Source organism: Hakea prostrata, chromosome 11 (assembly GCF_041222555.1).
Source record: "Hakea prostrata isolate BN-2017 chromosome 11, UWA_Hpros_2, whole genome shotgun sequence".
Taxonomy (NCBI): Eukaryota; Viridiplantae; Streptophyta; class Magnoliopsida; order Proteales; family Proteaceae; genus Hakea; species Hakea prostrata.
This window is the reverse complement of record NC_142610.1, coordinates 2,730,373-2,751,808: the sequence shown is the minus strand read 5'-3', so window position 1 is coordinate 2,751,808 and position 21,436 is coordinate 2,730,373. Positions and strand designations below refer to the sequence as shown.

Here is a 21,436-nt window from a genome sequence, read left to right as displayed (position 1 = left end):
TTCACCGTATAAAATCACTTCCCTTCTACCTTTCCCCACAAATTATTTTTGTTCTCTACTTTGGAGTTGAGAATGATTCTTATGTTTAGCTAGAAAATGCACTATACTTCAATTATTTATTCTGTTAGATTTGGGGATTGATGTAATTTAGTTTCTGAAGCCATTCTGTTATTTGTTTTTAAAATTTATTTCCCTGGTACCATTTGCTTCTTTATGGATTTTGGGTGTTGCTGTGGTTTGGGTTGGGGGCCTTTGCTTATAATGACAGAATAATCATTTTGGATCTTAAACTAGTTAGGATTGTGTTTATCATTATTTTATTTCCTACTACCAACTAAGGATGTGATCATGGTTTTAGGCTCTAGATGCTGCCTTTGCCTACTACGATGCAGATCTGCAGAAGAGGTCCACAAGGAGTGGGGATAAACCAAATGGATTTGTCTAGGGGAATTGTGCATTTTATTCTTAGCACTTCCACCATATCATTATTTGTACATGTGTAGTGTATTAAATTTTGTGCTTGCGGCTAGGAAATCCCAACAATTTCATACATCATTTGAGAATTGTATAATTTTTTCCCTCGTTAGAAAGAAAAAAAAAAAAAAAAAAGGAAGAAGTTTGTTCTTAATTTTGGAGTCTTTATGTTGTTAATTTTACAGGTTAAGAATTCAAAAACGAAACAGGATTATTGGTTATCATGCAACAGGCCGGATTGCAATTTGTACCCATCTGAGCATATATCATTTAGATGGATATTTGATTCCCTACGGGAGCAGGAGTTGGATTGGTCAGGAAAATCATAATCCTATGTTGCAATCGATTATCTATTCAACTAACTATGGTAGCTAGTATGGTTCGCAATTACTACTATGTCATCTAGGGATGTCAATAGTGTGGTTTCGGGTGAAAAACACCCAGCCCAAACACTGCCCATTAGCAAAATAACGGTTTCGGGTCGGTCTTGGTTTGGTGTGGTTTGGGTTTGAGCTAATTATTGGTTTGGGGTAATGGTCTATACTCAGGTTGACTTACATTTTGGGCTAACAATTTATGGTATGCAAGAAAAAAACAAAAAGAAATAGTTGAACATCTTGTTATAAGAGCCAAAATTCTGTAGAAAGCAAAATTGCTATTGATCAATTCTCATGAAAAGTCATTCCATGTAAAAATTTCACCCATCTTATAAAAATCAAGAACCCAGATAGTAAGTAGTAACATACAAACTACAAACTCCTTCCTCAGGTTTCACTGGATAGTCCTCCTTAGACAAATATTCAAACCAAACTCTTTTAAATTCCAATTTGTGCTATGGTTGATTGTCTTGAAATTGGGTTCTTGTTTTGTGAGAATGTTGATCTTTTCCCCTTCTATGAAATTCGTCTCTTTTTTTTGTTGGTATTTAACTTGATATACAAAAGAAATACTTCGGATTAGATAAATATTTATTTAATTTAAAAAAACTTAATACATTCAATTAAGGCATTTATACTTAATCCTTCTAATTGTCCTTTACAAATAGTAGAAGACTATTTGATCTTTGAATTCATTTTCAATTTTTCTGATAGTCTATACCAACTACCTAGTGGTAATATGATAATTCATACAATATTTAACATAAAACTATAAAATAAGTTATAAAACGGGTTGCGGTTTGGGTTCAGATTGGTGTGGGCTCTGCAACCCTTAGCCAAACAAAACCTTATTAATGTTCAGCCGCTTTGAGCTATAACGGGCCGGTACGGTTTGGTTTTAACGGTTCAGACTGCAAATTGTCATCCAGAATGTCATCTTTTTCCAAATAAGAATGAAGTTTTTATTTTTCAGATTTTTTTTTCCCCTTTTTTCTTCTTCTTTTGGGTGTTTGGATGGACTGGGGAGCTCAGTAATTGGCTATCTCTACTGTTGAAGAGAAATATTCATCTCTTGAACTGATGGTGTAAATTAAAAATTGTATATCATTGTTGCACAATGAAATGAACCTCTTCTCTCGACCGATTCCTTGATTGAGAAGAGTTGTATTCGATTCTAGAAGTTTTCTTCACTAGGAATTATGTTGGCACAACAGGAAAGTATGCTCTAAATGATCCCTACAAGTGACACAGCAATTCTTGTGATTGAGAAGCCTTCTTGCTAAGATAGCTCTCCCAAAGAATCATTTGGGGCCTAGTGACAACCTGGGCATTCGGTGTTTTCTGTCTGTGTTGAGGTGGTAAACAAAGAGCCTTGTAAGATGTCAGATTAGATAAACATAAATCCATGGATGACATATTTAGTTACATTTGTCATCGAAAGGTACCAACTAGGTTTGGATGCTTAAGCTTTCAGCATGGATAAACTTCATGGGAGGGATATTAGATCACATCCTTAGTCTGTACATTTGTGGTTGAAATGTGCCAATGACATCAACTAGTCCAGCTTTTATGGTTTGTTGTAGTATATGTTCTATCCATTGGTCTCTCCTTACCTTCCTGATTGAAAAGATATGAACAATTAATACTTCAAACTTATTAGGCGTGATAAGGATGATTTTTCATCAATTCCATAGCAGTTTCTAATATGAATTATTTATATATTATTTTCTACTCTCATTTGAGTTCTTTCTATACTATCTCATCCTTCCATTTCATCAATATCCTAATTTGGCTTGTTTAAGTTCTCTATTGAAACATTTTCATAAATTGTATTTCCATATAAGCCTTTCCATATGTTGTATTTTCATGTTTCGTATCTTTCTTATATTGTTCATAGTTACCTAATAGCATGAGATGTAGTTTGCCTTTATATTTGAGATTCTCTCATGTGAAATTATTCTAACCATTTTTCTTCTTGAGGTTTCATCTTAATATGGTATCACCTTAAAACACGATTCTGCATCTTAATTAGCCACGTCTTCTTCTTTCTCATCTTCTACCTCATCTTCAATGGCTATCAATATCGAGTCTGCTGATTTGGATTCTTCTTCTCCATATTTCCTTCATCATTCGGACAATCTAGATGCCATTTTGGTCATCTAACCATTGAAGGGTGATAATTATTCGACTTGGCGACGCACTATGCATATGGCTCTCGAAGCGAAAAACAAACTTTAATTCATTGATGGCTCTCTTTCAAAACTTGTTTCTAATTCAGCTTTGCTTCCTCAATGGATGCGCTGTAACAGTATGGGTCTTTTATGGCTCATTAATGCTCTTGTTCCAGATATTGCTCATAGTGTCTTTTATGCCTCTTCTACTCATGAAGTTTGGGACGACCTTGAGACTTGTTATTCTCAATAAAATGCACCCCGCATCTTTGAAATTCAACGTACAATTTCCACCCATCACCAAGGCACATCTTCATTGGCTTCTTATTATATGGTTCTCAAAGGGCTCTAGGATGAGCTTTCTTCGTATAATGATCTACCACCTTGTACATGTGGTCTACTAAATAAGCATTCTGATCTTATTCATAGAGATCGACTTCTTGAATTTTTAATGGGCTCAATGATTCCTATAGCTCACTTCGTTATCAATTACTTTTGATGGACCCTTTGCCAATGATGAGTCGTTCTTATTCTCTCTTACTTCAAGAGAAGCGTCATTGCACAATTTATGAGGTTATTGCTCCCGCTCTCACGCACTCTGCCTTGGCTGCCACATCTTCTCGTTTTAGTTTAAAAAATGGTGCAAGAAACACTATCATTTTTATTTTTTTTTTGGTATTGGTGCTTTTTTAATACTGGAAATGAAATGTCGCCGGATAGGTGCGAACCCAAGACCTCCCCATGGGAGTCTGGGCTTTTAACCGCTTTACTAACCCACCATTGACAAGAAACACTATCATTGTGACTTCTGTGGTTTGGATGGCCATTCAAAATCCTGTTGTTTTAAGAAACATTGGTATCCTCCCAAATGTGCCACAAAGTTCGCCACACCGCCATCTCCTACAGTTCACTCTCTTCCTGCAACTATAGATCCTTCTGCTATTGCACCATCTTTCATCACATATCAGTACCATAAACTTCTATCTTTGTTGGAATCTGGTAACATTACACCATTGTCAAATGATGTACATAAAGTATCTTCTCTATTAGTTATTGATTCTGGTGTTAATTTTCATATGGTTTCAGATTCGTCTTTATTTCATTCGGATAGTCTTGTTCCCCACTGTTATGGATATTTTATAATAGACCTACCTAGGTCAACCAAAGAAGAACTGGACTGTTGGTTGGACCATAAATAAAACAAAGGAAAGCAAGGTGTACAATCTGAATCACATCTAACATCCTTAAAGATAGGGATAAGGATTCCGATCAAGTCGGGTATTTTGTATTACTCTTAGAGTCCAGGTCGGACTCCACAACTACAATCCAAGTAATACTCTCTTGGCAGATAAGATTCCTCTCTCAGGAAGTTAGCAACAATTATAGAGTTCTATTCGAACTCCATTACTGCACAGTTAAGGTAACCTCTCCTAAGATCTATAAATACCCACATATTCATCATTATGAGGTATGCACTCTTGAGATATTCAATTAACTGAGATATTGAGGTTAATCCTTCAGTTCATTCTGAACTAACTTGTTCTTCGGAGATGAAACTCGACCACACCGGTCGAGCCTTCCAAATGGTGTTTTGCTCGTGTTACACATCAAGAATTGCACCCCATACCCACTTCACCTCTCACAGACTTATTACATGTTCATTCCTTTGGTTTTAATTTGTTCATGGTACCTCGTGTCGGCGATTTATCGCCGACACGGGGCGATATGTCGAAGTGTCGCTGGGGGGCGACACGACACCCCCAGGACCCTAATAAATACTAAACATCGACGATATATCGCCGGAAACCGGCGATATATCGTCAACGATCGATATTTCGAACCTGTTTCAAGTTTCCACAGTGTGATCGACGGTAGGGATATTGCTTCAGAAAGTCGATAACCAAGAGATATTGCTCACTTTTGCTATCCCCTGTTTTCCTTTTACTTTTCTACTCTGGAAGACCCATTCAGTTATCATGATCTGTTCGTGGGTGAGCCCAAAAGCCAAGAAATTGCAGGGGTTGGATGGGCAGTTGCAGAGGGCTGCAGCGATGAAGATGGTGGCGTGGTGGAGGAGGGCATCGGCGACGTTGGTGGAGAAGGAGAACTGCGCGTTATTTGTCTGCTTGAACTTCCTCAAGGCCATTGCAGTCCGGCAGTCTCCCACCATTTCGTGTCGAAATTTGCTTCAGAAAGTCGTTGCAAAGTTCATCCAGGAACAGAGGACATCACAGGCCGTCCAGAACCACTTCAGGTTGCTTGGCACACCATAACTACTTCTTCACCCTTGTAGAAAAACCCCACAACCTATTCGGGAGCCGGATGATAATTGAAAGGAACAAACTAGGAACAAACGAGAAGGTTGGTTATAGAATCCTAAAGAAAGATTGGTTTGATTTTTGGTATTTTTCGTTCGATTATCAGCTAATCTGAAGCATGTAGAGAGGAATAACAACAAAGATGTTGGATCCCATGGACAGATTTGCAGAAAAAGGAGGAGGAATTAGGGTTTAATCCAGTAGGAAGATTTACAGAATAACACGACAATACAAGTTCAAAGATGTAACTCTCCGGTAAACATCGGCGACGTTGTTTGTGCAATCACCGATGGCGATGAGTCGATAACCGAACCCCTCAAAAATCGCTCGATATGTCGGCTGATATCGCCGTGTCACTGGTGTCGCCCACCGACACGGCGACACCAGCCGACATGCCGGACCTTGAATTTGTTATCTATTACCCAACTTACCCAACAACTTCATTGTTTCCTAACTTTCTATCCTAATCATTGGGTGATACAGGACTTATGCACAAATGAGAGGATTGGGCTGAGTAAGGCATGCATGAACTTTATTATTTGGAGTTGGATTATTCCATTCCTGCTATTGTTTCTCCTACCAAGGACCTTTGGCATTTTTGTTTAGGCCATACATCTTTAAAAGTTCCTAGTTATATTGCACGTTTGGATCCAAATATTTATTTTTATAAAAATTATGTTTGCTCTATTTGTCCTTTAACTAAGCAAACTCAACTTTCTTTTCCATTTAGTACAATTTCTATCACTTCTTGTTTTAATTGATACATTGTGACATATGGGGACCTTACTTCGTCCCCTCAATTTGTGGTATGAACTATTTTTTAATTATTACGGAAGATTTTTCACAATGCACCTGATTGTTTTTGTAAAATCATAAATATAATGCTTGGTCCCAGTAAGGGAATTTTTTGCTATGATAAAAACTCAATTTGGATACCAAATTAAACAACTCTGGCTAATAATACCCATGAGTTTTTTAATTACCCTTCAAATGAATTTTTTACAACTCATTATATTATTTATCAACATAGTTACGTTGATACACCCCAACAAAATGGGGTTGTTGAACGCAAACTTCCACCTTCTTGATGTGGCCCGTGCTCTATCCTTTCAAACAAGTCTACCTCATAAATTTTGAAGTTCTTGTGTTTTGACAACTGCTTACCTAATTAACCAATTATCCACCTCGTTGCTACATGGTAAGTCACCACTTCAAGTTTTATTTGGCAATATCTCTTCATATTCTCATTTTCGAACTTTAGGATTCATCTGTTATGGTCATAACCATCCATCCATCCATTTGTCATAAATTTGATTCCTAAGCATCTCCATGTATTTTTATTGGGTATTCATATGCACAAAAATAGTATATGATTTATGATTTACAAATACATAAGGTTTACATTAGTTATGATGTCACATTTGTTGAAGATTATTTTTCTTTTTTAAAATTGTCATCCCATTATTGTCTGTTTTACCCATTGTAGCTCCTATATTGATAGTTTACCCACATCGTCGAATCCAACCTTATCAACCACACCCTCTCCCCAATTGATTGAAGAACCTACTTCACCCAACCTCCCATCCACCACCATCTCACGGCCATTTGGGGTTCATCGACCGCCACCCCATCTTAAAGACTATCATTGTTACACTATGGATGCCCAAGCTCCTCCTTCATGCTCAGATAGTCTCACTCTTGCTAATTATTTTTTATCCTATCATAGATTATCCTCACTACATTTCAGATATATCAAGGCCCCAAATGCTATAACTGAAACTACAAGCTTTTCTAAGACTATTGTTTCATTTGATTCGAAGGAGGCAATGGATAGTGAAATTGTAACTCTTGAACTTAACAAGACTTGGTCTCTTATACCTTTGGCCCCAAACAAGAAACTCATAGATTATAAATGGGTTTATAAAATCAAATGGCATTCAAATGGGTCAATTGAGCATTATAAAGTGTGTTTGGTAGCAAAGCATTATACTTAAACTGAGGGGGTTGATTTCCATGAGATATTTGCCCCAATTGCTAAGTTGGTTATTGTTAGAACATTTATTGTCATTGCTGCTATCAAAGGATGATCATTGTATCAATTAGACGTCAACAACGCTTTTCTCCATTGCAATCTTGATGAAGATGTATATATGACTCTTCTACTCTGTTATCACCGAAAGGAAAATTTTTGGTTTGTCGCTTGCACAAATGATTTTATGGGCTTAAACAAACATCATGTAATTGGTTTTCCAAGCTTTCTAGTGCCTTTATTGATCTTAGATATACACAATCTAAAGTAGGTTATTCTCTGTTTTCTCTAATTATAGAGTCTTTATCTACCTTTATGTTTGTTTATATTGATGATATTTTGATTGTTAGGTCTGATACAATTGTGATTTCCAACTTAAAATCACTTCTTCAACAACATTTTTAGATTAAATCTTGTTTTGCTTAAATATTTTTGGGTCTTGAAGTGGCACGTTCCAAGAAAGGTATTTACATCAACCAACGAAAATTTACAATGAACATTTTAATTAATGTTAGTTTCATAGGTACTAATCCGACTCAATTTCCAATGGAACAACACTTCAAGTTAATTACTTCTGATGGTGAGCCCTTGTCTGATGCAACACCATACCATCGTTTATCTCACCATTACTCGCCTAGATATTGTTCACATTTTGAATGTTCTTAGTCAGTTTATGCATGAGCCTCGTAAACCTCATATGGATGTTGTTAATCGTTTACCATGTTACCTCCATGGCACTCCAAGACAAGGAATTCTTCTATCTGCTGATAATGAGTTATCTTTTCATGCTTATTGTAACTCAAATTAGGTTAGTTGCCTTATGACTTGGCAATCTACCACTGAATATTGCATATTCATTAGTTCCAACTTTTTATCTTGGAAATCTAAGAAACAAGCCACTGAGTCCCGCTCATTTGCTAAGACTAAACATAGTGCTATGGTCATCACCACTTGTGAACTCATGTGATTAGTTACATTGCTCAAAGATCTTGGTGTTGGTATCATTAAATCCACCTCCACCACTAGTGCTATCCAAGTTGCTTATATTTTCACCAAGACCCTTGGAAATGATTTATTTCTCAGTCATAGAGACAAGTTGGGAGTTCTTAACATTCACTCTCCAACTTGAGGAGGAGTAATAAGCATGATAAAGATGATTTGTTCATTCTTTCTCTAGTTGTTTCTAATTTAAATTATTTTCATATTATTTTCTCCTCTCATTTGAATTCTTTTCCATACCATTTACCGTAATTTGGCTTGATTGGTTTCTCTATTGAAACGTTTTCATTCCATATGATATATTTTCATGTTTTGTATCTTTCTTCTATTGTTCATAGTTAAACAGTATGGAATGTTTGTTGTCTATATGTTTGAGTTTCTCTCATATGAAATTATTTAACCATTTTTCCTATTGAGGTTTCATCTTAATAAAACTCTCATAAAAATGGATAAATGTTTCATGCATCATTCCAATTGAAGAGATATGAACAATTAGTACTTCAAAATAAGTGTTAAAAACTCTCATAAAATGGGGAAATGCTTTCATACATCGTCATGTATGTAGATTATCGTGTAGTCAACCATTTTATGGATATACACGCGTTATTTATGATTTTTCATTTCCATCCATGTTTCCTTTTTTTTGCAGGAATTCTACCATTGTATGGATTGTATAAAGATAATCAATAATCTATTTTTTATTTTTTTTTTTTTCATCAAATTATTGTTGGTTGGTAATAACTGACACTCTTAATGAAAAATAAGGGTGTCAATTTGGTTAAAAAACCATTAAACCGTACCGTACCGAACCGTTTCCAAATTCGATACGGTTTTTACCGAAACCAAATTTGGTAATTCGGTATGGTATGGTTACGGTATAAGTTATCATACCGTCGGTAAATACTGTTTACCGTACCATTAAACCGATTATCGTTTACCATACCGTATTTTATACCGTATATCGTAAAGTTATTAACCCTTTAAAGTTTAAACCCTAAACTCATCTCACACTTCACTTCATACCCACCTTACAACCTCAATCTGCTTAATGAAAAGAAATTCAAGCATGGTGCAGATATAAACATACAAGGAGACCCAGTGGATTATCAAGTTAATAATGGCTTTGATCCAGCTAGACAAGCTTATGACCCCAATCAGGGAGGTTGGGCTTCCACATTTGGCTCTTGTCCTGATGGCTTGTTTGATGGCCATTCTTATCTGCAAGTAGGCATTTGATAACATGCTTCATTTTTATAAATAGGTTTTCAAGTTCTTTATTCCTGGTAGTGATCATTGTTCCTACCAGCACCACTAAACTCTTTAAGTCTATCTAAAGTTGCTGAAGCTTCCCAAGTGCTTCCCAGGTAAAGATTGGCATCCCAAGCAATCCCAGTATAAAGGACTTTGTGGTTTTTGTTTCATATGTTTTGAAGGTCCGTTGAGTTTTTTTCCTTTAATTGACCGAGTCATTGGCCATTCCATAATGCATTATAACCGAAGCAAGGAAGCCAAGACTAGTCATTGGCCATTCCATAATGCATTATAACATCATTGGCAAGATGTTTAGAATGATGGTTGTATTAATTCAATGACAATTCAACTTCATGGGTTGAGATATTTTAAGTAATTTGCTATTAGTTTTCTATTTAGGTTTGATTTTTCTCACTTGTTCCCATACAATACAGTAACAAAACCGTGCCGTATACTGAACCGTGCCATATACCGAACCGTGCCGTTTTTCCATACCAATTTTATACCGGTTTCATACCGTACCGTTTTTAAAAATACCATTTTTATACTGTACCGTATAAATATGGTACGATACGGTTATGGTTTGAGGTTTTCAATACTATACCATATCGTACCCAATTATTGTTACCGTACCGAATTGACACCCTTAGTGAAAAGGTCACAAATATAAAACAACTTTGTTTATGTATAATAGGTCCCATCAAAAAAAAAAAAAGCCTTGTCCCAACTAAATGGGGTCGGCTTCATGATTTAGTCATTCTTTTTTTTGGGTGTGCTGAAGGGTAAGTTCTACACATATTCTCAATTTTCTGCCCATGAGAACATATTTGCTTAGGAGACAAATGATTTTACCCCTGTGTCATCTAAAAGAGGATTCTGAAATAATGCAAAGAAAACTTTGTTTTTGATAAGTAGGTTGCTTACCTTGATGGGTAAGTCTTATGTATTTATAAATAAACATGGCCGTTGTACAAGATTCGTTTACAATATTCAAATTTGAATTCAAAATTAAAAACTTGAATTCAAATTTAAAAACTTGAATTCAAAAATCAAATTCAAACCATAACAGATCCGTTATGGTCTTTCATCCCCCCTCAAACTCTGCATTGGCAGGTGCAAGAGTTTGTCTCTATGCTTGAAGAAAGCTTGTGATGTTAAGCCCTTAGTAAACACATCTGCAATTTGATCATCTGACCGAACAAAGTGCACTTTTATGGTGTTGTTCTGAACCAAGTCTCGGACAAAATGATAGTCCACTTCTATATGTTTTGTGCGAGCATGTAGCACTGGATTTGCAGCCATTTGTGTTGCAGACACATTATCACAATAAATGTCCATTCCTCTTGGAAGTTGTACTTGCAAATCACGTAGAACATAAGAAAGCCATAGTAACTCAGATGCTATGACAGCAAGGGATTTGTACTCAGCTTCTATACTTGATCTAGATACTGTAGGTTGTTTCTTGGAAGACCATGATAACAAATTATCCCCAAGAAAAGTGCAAAACCCACTAGTTGATCGGCATGTGTCTGGACATCCTGCCAAATCTGCATCAGTGTAAGCAGCTATAAAAGAAAGTTGGGTTGGTTTCAAGAGAACACCAGCACCAATAGTGTGCTTGACATAACGTAAAATACGTTTTGCTGCTTGTAGATGATCTTCTGTGGGAGATTGCATGAACTGACACACATGATTGACTGCATAGGAGATATCTGGTCTAGTGATCGTCAAATATTGTAAGGCTCCTACTAATTGTCTGTATGGTGTTGGATCAGGTAGAGGATAACCTGTTGTTGATGATAACTTTGTTCCAACTGCAATTGGGGTTGTGCATGGCTTTGAAGTCTCCATTCCTGTAGACTTTAATAAATCAATGGAGTATTTACTTTGAGTGAGTAAAAGACCATCTGAACTTCGATTAGCCTCAATTCCCAAGAAGTAATGCAAGTGTCCCAAATCTGTCATTGCAAATTCTTTGCTTAGGCTTTGAATAACCTCTTGAATTGCAGCTTCATTGGCTCCTATCAATATTATATCATCTACATATAACAACAATACTATCATTGTACCTCGGGTTTTGCGTATAAACATGGAAGAATCTGCGACGCTTTGCTTGAAACCTTCTCCTTGTAGGTATGTTTTGAATATGTGAAACCAAGCTCGTGGAGCTTGTTTGAGACCATAAATTGCTTTTCGTAGATGACAAATATGTGTTGATTTAGATGTGGAAACAAACCCCTGTGGTTGTTCCATGTAAACATCTTATGCTAAGTTGCCATTCAAGAAAGCATTTTTCACATCAAGTTGATGTATTGGCCATGAATTTGAGAGTGCAATGGTTAATACTGTCCGAATGGTGGCTGGCTTTACAACTAGACTAAATGTTTCATGAAAGTCCACTCCTGCCTGCTGGTTGAACCCCTTGGCAACTAATCGTGCCTTATATCTCTCAATGGAACCATCACTTTTTGTCTTGATCCTATACACCCACTTACAGCCTACAATATTCATACCCTTGGAATAAGGCACCAAGTTCCAAGTCTGATTGTCTATTAAGGCTTTGTATTCTTTTTGCATTGCATCAATCCACTTTGGGTCTTTTGAGGCTGATTTGTAGGTTTTAGGTTCAGTTGGGATGTTGGAGATGGTGGTAAGAAAGGTTTGAGGTATCGGGTGTCTAATAGTGAGTAAAGAGAGAGGGATTTTTGGTTTGGCGGAATTTGTTTTACTCCTAGTAATCATAGGATGAGATGGTTGGGGCTGTGGTTGGTCTATTGTTGGTGGGGATTGATTAACATCTTGGGTTGGATTTGCCATTGATATGGCTGGTGATGATGTTGTAGGGGTTGTTTGTGATGGTTGGTTGTTTGAAATAGGTGAAGAAGAATGAGAAGTGAGTGGAGGCACATTTGGTGGGGGTGTGTGGGATGAAAACAGGTAGAGAAATAAGTTCAATTGGTGGTTTGTTTGATGATTGGTGTGATGGGGGATTTGAAAAGGGAAATTCCTTTTCTTCAAAAATAACATGTCTGGATAAATATACATTGCCAGTGTCCTTATCTAAGCATCTATAACCCTTGTGATAGAGACTGTAACCAAGAAAGACACAAGCCTTGGACTTTGGCGATAATTTGTCTTCTCTGTAGGGTGTCAAGTTGGGGTAACAAAGGCAGCCAAAAACTCTCAATAAATAATAATCTGGTTTGAAGCCAAACAGTGCTTCATGAGGAGATTTTCCCTGCAATACTGGTGTTGGTAACCGGTTTATTAAATAGACAGCAGTAGTAAAGGCTTCTAACCAATATTCTTTGGGCATGTGAGCTTGGAATAGAAGGGATAAACCCATCTCTGTAATGTGTCTGTGTTTTCTTTCTGAAACTCCATTTTGTTCTAGAGTATGAGGACATGAAATCCTGGATACAATGACACATTCATCAAGATAGTTTTTGAAAGCTCCCTTTGTTAACTCTAAGGCTCCATCACTTTGAAAAACTTTAATAGAAGTAGAAAGCAAGTTTTCAGCCATATTTTTAAAATGCTTGAAACAATAAATTGCATCGATTTAAATCGCAAAGGATAGAACCAAGTAAATCGATCGAAATCATCAACAAAAATAATATATGAATTGAATCCACTAATTGACAAAGTTTTAGTGGGACCCCACAAATCACAATGAATAAGCTGTAATGGTCGAGTAGTTCTACTAACTGAAATAGAAAAGGGTAATTTGTGATGTTTGCCAAGTTGGCAAGCGTCACAAATTTATTGGATCTAAGTGTGTCAAAAGAATTAAATAAGACACTATTTCTCAAATGAATAAGTACTGCAGAAGAAGGATGACCAAGCCGGCGATGCCAAATATCAAAAGGAGCTTTATTTCTATAAAGAGCCAAAGGAGGCACAGCATTAGCCAAGAAGGAATACAATTTATCTTTGACTGGACCCTTCAGTAGAGTGATGCCTAACTCCAAATCCTTAACACAGAAACCCCATGGAAAAAATTCAACAGAACAATTATTGTCAGATGTAAGTTGAGAAATGGAAATTAAATTCTTTGACAATTGGGGAACAATGAGTATGTCATTAAAAGATAAATGATTTGAATTTGTTTTCAAAGTTGAGGAGCCTATATGAGTTATAGGGAGTTTCTTACAGTTTAACTGTCTCTTATATGGGAGAAGATCTTATGAATCACAGTGCTGCGGTTTCAGATAAATTTCAAGGAGGATGGTATTTGATGATGATGATCAAGATTCACTCGATCAAGATTCACTCGATCTTTCCCTTAGACCTCCATTTCAAGCAAAACCATTACAAAATACAGTTTCACCATCAGTATTTCTGTTTCCAATTCGTTATCCTCCCTCCCCGAGTTCTTCAACATCAATACATATGGTTGTTGATCCTTCAACTTTGACCACCTCAACATCAACAGCATCATTCGTCTATCCAAACCCTAATGTTGGTGATCCTTCAAGATTATCACTCCCAGTAATAGTCCATCCAAACCCTAACGTTGGTGATCCTTCAAGATTAAAACCACCTATAATAGTCCATCCAAACCCTAATGTTGCTGATCATCCAGTTCATCCAAACCCTAACGTTGGTGATCCTTCAAGATTAACACCACCTGTAATAGTCCATCCAAACCTTAATGTTGCTGATCATCAAGTCCATTCAAACCTTAATGTTGCTAATCCTCCAGTCCATCCAAACCCTTATGTTGTTGAACCTCCACACGCCCAGGCAGACGGCGGCGACGAGACCATACATTGGGAAGGAATGAGATAATCCCTGCGCCCTATCCATGGGCTACCAACAGGCGTGCTACTATATATAACCTTGAATACCTTTTATGCCATAGAATATTCTCTATATTTGGTGCAGTCGAATGCAAGAAGTGTAAATTTGCTCACCAGATTGAATTTGACCTAGAAACAAAGTTCTCTGAGGTTGCAGGTTTCATTAGAAGGAATGGGAGAAACATGCATGATCGAGCTCCAAAAGAATGGTTGACTCCTTTGCTTCCTGACTGCAGTTTCTGTGGAAAGGTAAATTGTGTAAAGCCCATTATTGAAAAGAAGAACGAGGTCAATTGGCTTTTCTTATTTCTTGGGCAAATGCTTGGTTATTGCACGCTTAATCAATTGAAGTACTTCTGCAAGCACACAAGGAATCATCGTACTGGTGCCAAGGATCGTCTTATTTATCTCACGTATCTTACTTTGTTTGATCAACTTAATCGTAGAATCACCAAAGCGTGAAGGTCTCAATTAGCTTTGCTAGCTTTTGTAATTGATTATTAATTTTTGTGCTTTTCTTTGTTGGCACATTTTTATTTATTTATCTATTTGAAGAAAGATTTAATATTGAAAAAAAAATCTCAAAACCTTAGCTCTGATACCATGAAAGAATGCAAAGAAAACTCTGTTTTTGATAAGTAGGTTGCTTACCTTGATGGGTAAGTCTTATGTATTTATAAATAAACATGGCTGTTGTACAAGATTCGTTTACAATATTCAAATTTGAATTCAAAATTAAAAACTTGAATTCAAATTTAAAAAAAAACTTAAATTCAAAAATCAAATTCAAACCATAACAAATCCGTTATGGTCTTTCAGATTCTATCTTTAAATTAAATATATATCTTGAATGACTCTAATTGCGTATATTGAAAATTTTTCTCACATACTAGGGATTTCATCAAAAAAGTTACATGAGGGTCCCTTTAGTGGATCATAAACCAATGTTAGGTCTTCTTAGTGCAATATATTACGTGTGAGTCCCAACCAGACTAACACCCTTAGCCACACCGTCAAGTATTTTCAAATTTTAAAATCTTATATAATATGTTATAACTAAAATATCTTTTACTGATTCACTATATATATATATATATATATATTTAAACCATGTATTGATTAACAGTTAGTGACCAAAATTATCTTTCTTCTTTTTTTTAGTAGAAATAATGGGGTCACACCGTCACGCAAGACCCAACGAAAAACAAAACAAAGAAAAAACTAATTTAGCCCAACCAATATATTAGCCTGAAGAAATCCCATATATATGATTAAGCGTTAATTAATATATAATTAAAAAAATTTGTGAATAATTAAAGGATATTTAAATCATAATACATTATATAAGATAACCTTAGCAGTAATTTGGTCTCCCTAGATTTAAAGTTTGAAAATAGTAAAGCTAATGGTGTTAGTTTGGTTAGAATCCACACTTAATATATCATTGAATTAAAAGAGACTCAACATTAATTTATGGTCCACTAAAAAAACCTATAAAAAATAAATAGAAGAAAGAAAAGAAAAAGAGAAAGAGAACAGCAAATGTCGTTAATAAGAAAGAGAGTTATTTGTTTATGAAAATGTAAGTGCTAATAACGTTTGGTTTGACAACTAAAGTATATTAGTATTGGAGGAATTGGGAAAGGAATATGACTGAAGTGCTACTACATGTGATACAAGATGGAATAGATCAAGCACAACAAAGGAACCTACAAATAGATGAAGTTTGGTGTGACGAAAAGGATGTGCGAGACCTACTTTCACCTTCGAAAGAACCACAACAGGTGACTATTAACTTATGTCCCACTTTTGGTAAATATATTAAGCAATATGAAGGAAACTAACATTAAGGATTTTAGTCAGCCCACACTCCATCCGCCATAGAATATTAGAAGACATTAGTGGTATTAAATCTACCAAAAATTTTTTGATTTGTACTTGGTTAAAGGATGTTCATTTATTTTTGGGATCTAAAAAAATCTACCGGCCAATTTGCGTAATTAATTTCCGTACTTGGTTAAGAGGATGGAATTCAAATTCTCCTCCTATCTGAAAATCAAGCTGGTCATTTTGCCAACTAAGATCCGAAACCTTGAGGATGTTAAGAGGATTTTATTTCTGGTAACAAGGCTCCTTTATATAAGGAAATTGGGGTTTTGGTAATTACAGCCACCGGTCGGGGTATGTTATTACACGTATAATTCAAAATTGAATTTTGTTCAGCCGTTGAAAGTTGGAACTGATACTGAGAAAATCAGCAATGGAGAAGAGTAGGAAGGAAATATGAATTCGAACCAACTTCAACCTTCAAAATTAAAATTACTACTTCAACTCCAACAGCTACAAATCAATAAAACCAGGAACCCAGTTGGGAATCAAGATCCAGTAGATCCTGTCCCCCTCATGACTCTCAAAATCCGCATCATCTACTTGGTTAAGTTCCGCACAATTTCCAATCCTTTTCTTAAATCATCATTAATTAACAATCCAAAAATAGTGTAGATCTGAGATTCAGATTTTCAGATCCAACAGGTACAGATCAACACTATGTTCGACACACATGAACTGAAATAAAACCCTAGAAATATATGCATCTAACATAGAACCACTAAGAAGGTCACCAACATAAAGAATAAAAATGAATCAACATCGATTTAAAAAAGAAAAAAAAGAGAGAAAGAGACGAGCAGAAACACTTAAACAGTAAACAATTTTGGAAAATCAATGCCGAATAGGTGCTCCGTTGTCGAAGAAGAACGGCCTTCCCCGTAAGGAATGATGAGGATCTGTGTAGTGAATGGTGGACTTCAACTTATTAAAGCCATGTGTGAACACACCGAAACCAAAGAGAAGCCCTATCACCACTGCCAACAGTATCAAGCACGTCAATATCCTACACAACTTACCTCCGCAGCACATCTTTCTTTCTTTCTTTCTTCCTTCCTGGTTTTCTCTGCCTCTGCTGGAATTCCGATCAATCGCAACTCGCAAGTAGCGATGAGACAAGAGGAGATGAATTATAAAGCAGATGAGATGAGAAATCAACTAATCAACTAATGAAAGAAGAGGAGAAATCTTCTAAGAAACTCCACCAGGTTTGGTTTGATTGATTTGTTGAGACTCCTCTGTCAATACGATTGCGAAAGGGAAGACTGCAGATCTGATATCTGAATTTCAGGTTTGGTAAGGGAGGGTTTTCGGTAAGACGCAAAAGAATCGGTTAGTGCTCGACTTTTTATCGGGAATTCGATTTCTTTTATCTTTATCTTCTCGTCGTTTTCCTTTCAACTAATGCATAATAATTAGGCGGAGAATATGACTATTTTATTAATGTTTTTCTGAGTAACATTTCAAAAGTGTACCGTTGGGCCCAAAAAAAAAAAATACAAAAGTGTATCGACTTTTGGAAACCTTCTTACCGAAAAAAAAAAAAAGAGGACTTTCGAATCAGAATTTTCGATAATACAAATGCAAGGGTTCTGTCGTTTAAGTTGGGGCCAACTCGTTTTTAACGGTTGTAGAGGGATTAAGATTGAATCCAGATCATCACCCCTATCACAGACCACCACAAAATTGGTGGGCTCCACAGCTGAAAAATATTAAAAAAAAAAAAAAAAATCTCATCACCCACCCCTGGGCCCCTGTATTTTGGAGTGGAAAAGTCGTCGGGGAGCACTTTCCGACGGGATCGCAGATCCGGACTCATTAAGATTATGAGTTTTACCCCAAAAAAAAAAATTATGAGTATAGTTTCGAAAGTTGTTCACTTGTTCTTTGTTGATGATGTCTTTATCTTTTATCGAGCTACTAAATTTAAATTTTTTTTACTATTAAGGCAGCTCTTGATCTTTTTCACGAATGGCGAAATCAACAATTTTGACAAAAGGACCTTTCTTAGCTTGAAAGTCCAAATATTTCCCCTTTCTGCCAGATCGTAAAGCTATTACTGGTATCTCGAAAATGAGTATTTTAAGTAAATATTTGGGGACCTATCTTTTCCCCAAAAAAATCCTCTGTTGTGCACAGCAATGTATTTTTGTACCAAATGATTGGCCGGGATTAAAGTTTAATTTTAAATTTTAAAAATCCTTAATAGTCTTGTATTTACTTTATTTTCTCAATCAATCATTTAGTATGTATGTGCATAACATAAACTAGTGCACAACAAAGGATGTTTTCCCATCTTTTCCCTTCTAGATCACATAAAAAGAATTTGGAGTTTATTATTAACCGAGTATCTACTAGACTCTCCTTTTGGAAGGCAAACTTTATTTCTTTTGCTGGAAGAGCGGTCATAGTCAAATCTGTCATCTCCTCTATTCCATCTTTTCAGACATACTACTTCGAATTACCTTTGGCTGTCTGCTCTAAACTTAACTCTATTGCTTTAATTTTTTTGGATGGCAAGAACTCTCAATCTAAGATGGTTTCTACTATTAAGAGAAGGCAGAGGGGGGGAAATATATGGTTAGACCCTCTTGGGCTGGGAATGCTGAAGTTTTTCCTTCACTTAAATCCTTCTCTTTTAGATCCATTGGGAAGGGGAGGACACCACTTTCTTTTGGCACAATCCCTGGATTCCTTCCATACCTTTCCTTTCCATTCCATTCTCTTTTCCCTAAAAATTCCAGATTCAAAACTCTTTGGTGGCTAAAGTTAGAGGCCCTCAAAGATGGGATTTGAATAAACTCAAAGATTGGTTACCTTCTCACTTTGTCTCCAAAATTCTGAGAATTGACTATAATCATAGAGATGATGGTTGGAGTAGTCCTTTTCTTAAAGAAAACAAATTCTCTACCAAATTGATTGCTCTTAGTCTCAGATTTGGAAGATTTGGATGTGAACTCTCTCAAGTTTTGGAAAATCTTTAATCATTGAAAAATACATCTTAGATACAAAATGTTTTCTAATGGCCTCTATTGGTCAATAATAGAAAGTAAAAATGGTCTGATTTTAGTGGTCTTAGCATTTTATGTGACAACAATATAGAAACTACATGTCATAAAGCTTAAACTGTATTAATAATAATAATTTGTGTGTTAGTCCTCTCTAAGTACCTGTTTGCTAATTCCTTAATTGACTTATGCAAAAAGCCTTGCATTCAATTAAGTGGCGAAAAATTTGGACTTAGAGGATCTTGTCAATTTTTATCAATTTTTTTGTACATTTGGAGAGCAAGGACTGAGACTTCTTTTAATAATGAGAAGGCTAATCCAGGTATGACTTTAAGGAACTGCAATGTGTCATTCCCTAGAATTTTATCAGGTCCATTTTTGACAAATAAATGGATTATCCATTTCTCTCTGGATGAAGGACACATGTTCATCAGTCACATCCAAAGGTTCAGATTGAATTAAAATAAAATTTTACTTTTAAATATTACCTCAATCTTTGAATGTGATTGATACATGTTGTTGAGGTATGGTTGAGGTATTTGAGTTATACCCAACGAATGTTATAATATAGGCCATCGGATCAGTTACGATCCAACAGTGTAACAGGTCTTGTGGGAGAGTCCAATTAGCTGTAGAACCTAATTTAGTTTATAAATACTAGCTGAAAGCAACGGTCTGAGTATTGCAGTCTAGATACTCATAGTGTAATGCTTTAACCTTGTTCCTAAGCTAAGGGGTGATCCATGACCTTTTGATTTCATCCCATTTTTGCTTTTTATTGCTAGGAACCTTAATGATGTTAGGTACGGTTGCGTTCCTATTGAAGTTTGTGAGGGTAAAACTAATGAGGTACTATTTTTAAATTGCCCTAACGTTACCACTTCGTTAGGTTAACAGTTTTTTGGATCCTTTTAGAAACCAGTCTCTTGAATAAGTCTTTTTTTTTTTTTTGTCTGAGGTTCATCCAAGCCAGCTTGTGCTCACCTCGATTACATCCTCAGGGAGTTTTTTGTCGTCCGTAAGAGTCGAACCCATGACCTCTCCACTGAGAAGTATGGATCTTACCACTCTACCAACCCTCACAAACTTATTTAGGGCCTATTTTGTTGGATAAATCTATGGATTTGAAATAAAATTGGATTTCAAAACCATGAATTTCAAATCTATGGAGTCACGTAATGTTGATGGAATGATAGAACCTAAGGCATGAATCTACACCAAGGTTCCACCCAGTCCCCAGGAATTCACAAAATCTAATTTTTAAGTAAAAACTTGAAATGGTTTCATCCAACAAAACAGGCATAGGATGGGAAAAGTTAAGTGAAGCATTGGCAGACATGTTCCTTAATATGACGAAGTTTGTTTGCACATTTTCTCACCTAGCGAACCAAACAAAATGAATTTTGAAATTTCAATGAAAATAGTACAGTTTTCACAACCCTTTTTACCCACTCGATTTTTTTCAAGCAAATAAATTGTCTATTAGGGATAGTTTATAATATACTAGTGTATAATACTATATTTCACTTCTTTAGTATATAATACTACTAATTAGTATCAACGACCCCTTCACATGAACCATGGTTGGTCCCAGTGGTTGGCTCAAGAACTTGTGTGAAATCTCTTAAAATCCTAACTTATTAACCCATTATTTCAAGTTTTCGAACCTGGAACTCGAGTAAAAGACAACTCTAGACCATTTGAGTTGAACCCGGAGGTTCGAAAATCAAACCTATGGAAGTGGATGACCAAGAAGAAGATCCGACGATTCTAATGGGGTTCAAGAGGAGAGAGAAGGTCAATCCGTAAGGCATTAAAAGAAGATTTTGACATGTCTGAAAATCAATAATATTAGATGACTCAAATGTTGAGGTAAACTATACCATTGATTGAATAATAATTAAGCTTTTTACTCTCCGAAGCCTGTCAAAATCAGCCTTTACATGAAGGAGATAGAGGGCCGGTCAATTGGGGCTGGTTGCATTGCTGGATCAACCGCCCCTACCCAGATTCAATAATTTGCTAACTGTATTTTAGATCCTTAAGTAACTTATCTTTTCTTTTCATAAAAAGAAAAAAGAAAAAAAAATCCTTTTTAACCATTTGTTTGCAAGTAACAA

At 36.0% G+C, this 21,436-nt stretch overlaps 2 protein-coding genes across 2 annotated transcripts in view; one reads left to right on the top strand and one right to left on the bottom strand.

Moving 5' to 3' along the window:
• The window catches only part of LOC148999580 (general transcription and DNA repair factor IIH subunit TFB1-1-like), a 38,548-nt gene extending 37,163 nt beyond the window's left edge, over window positions 1-1,385 (top strand). The window contains exon 20 of the mRNA XM_089140096.1: window positions 359-1,385. Within this exon, the coding sequence (XP_088996222.1) occupies window positions 359-445 (87 nt within the window). The 3' untranslated portion in view covers window positions 446-1,385. The remainder of the gene's footprint in view (window positions 1-358) is intronic.
• A 15,495-nt stretch (window positions 1,386-16,880) lies between these two features.
• Window positions 16,881-17,697, bottom strand: LOC148999579 (uncharacterized). Its single transcript, XM_089140095.1, has one exon. The coding sequence runs from the start codon at window positions 17,338-17,340 to the stop codon at window positions 17,143-17,145; it is 198 nt and encodes a 65-aa protein (XP_088996221.1). The 5' UTR covers window positions 17,341-17,697; the 3' UTR covers window positions 16,881-17,142.
• Between the last annotated feature and the right edge of the window lie 3,739 nt (window positions 17,698-21,436).

Coding starts and splice junctions, on each gene's coding strand:
- LOC148999579 (XM_089140095.1), bottom strand. CDS start 17,340: ATGTGCTGCGGAGGTAAGTTGTGTAGGATATTGACGTGCTTGATACTG.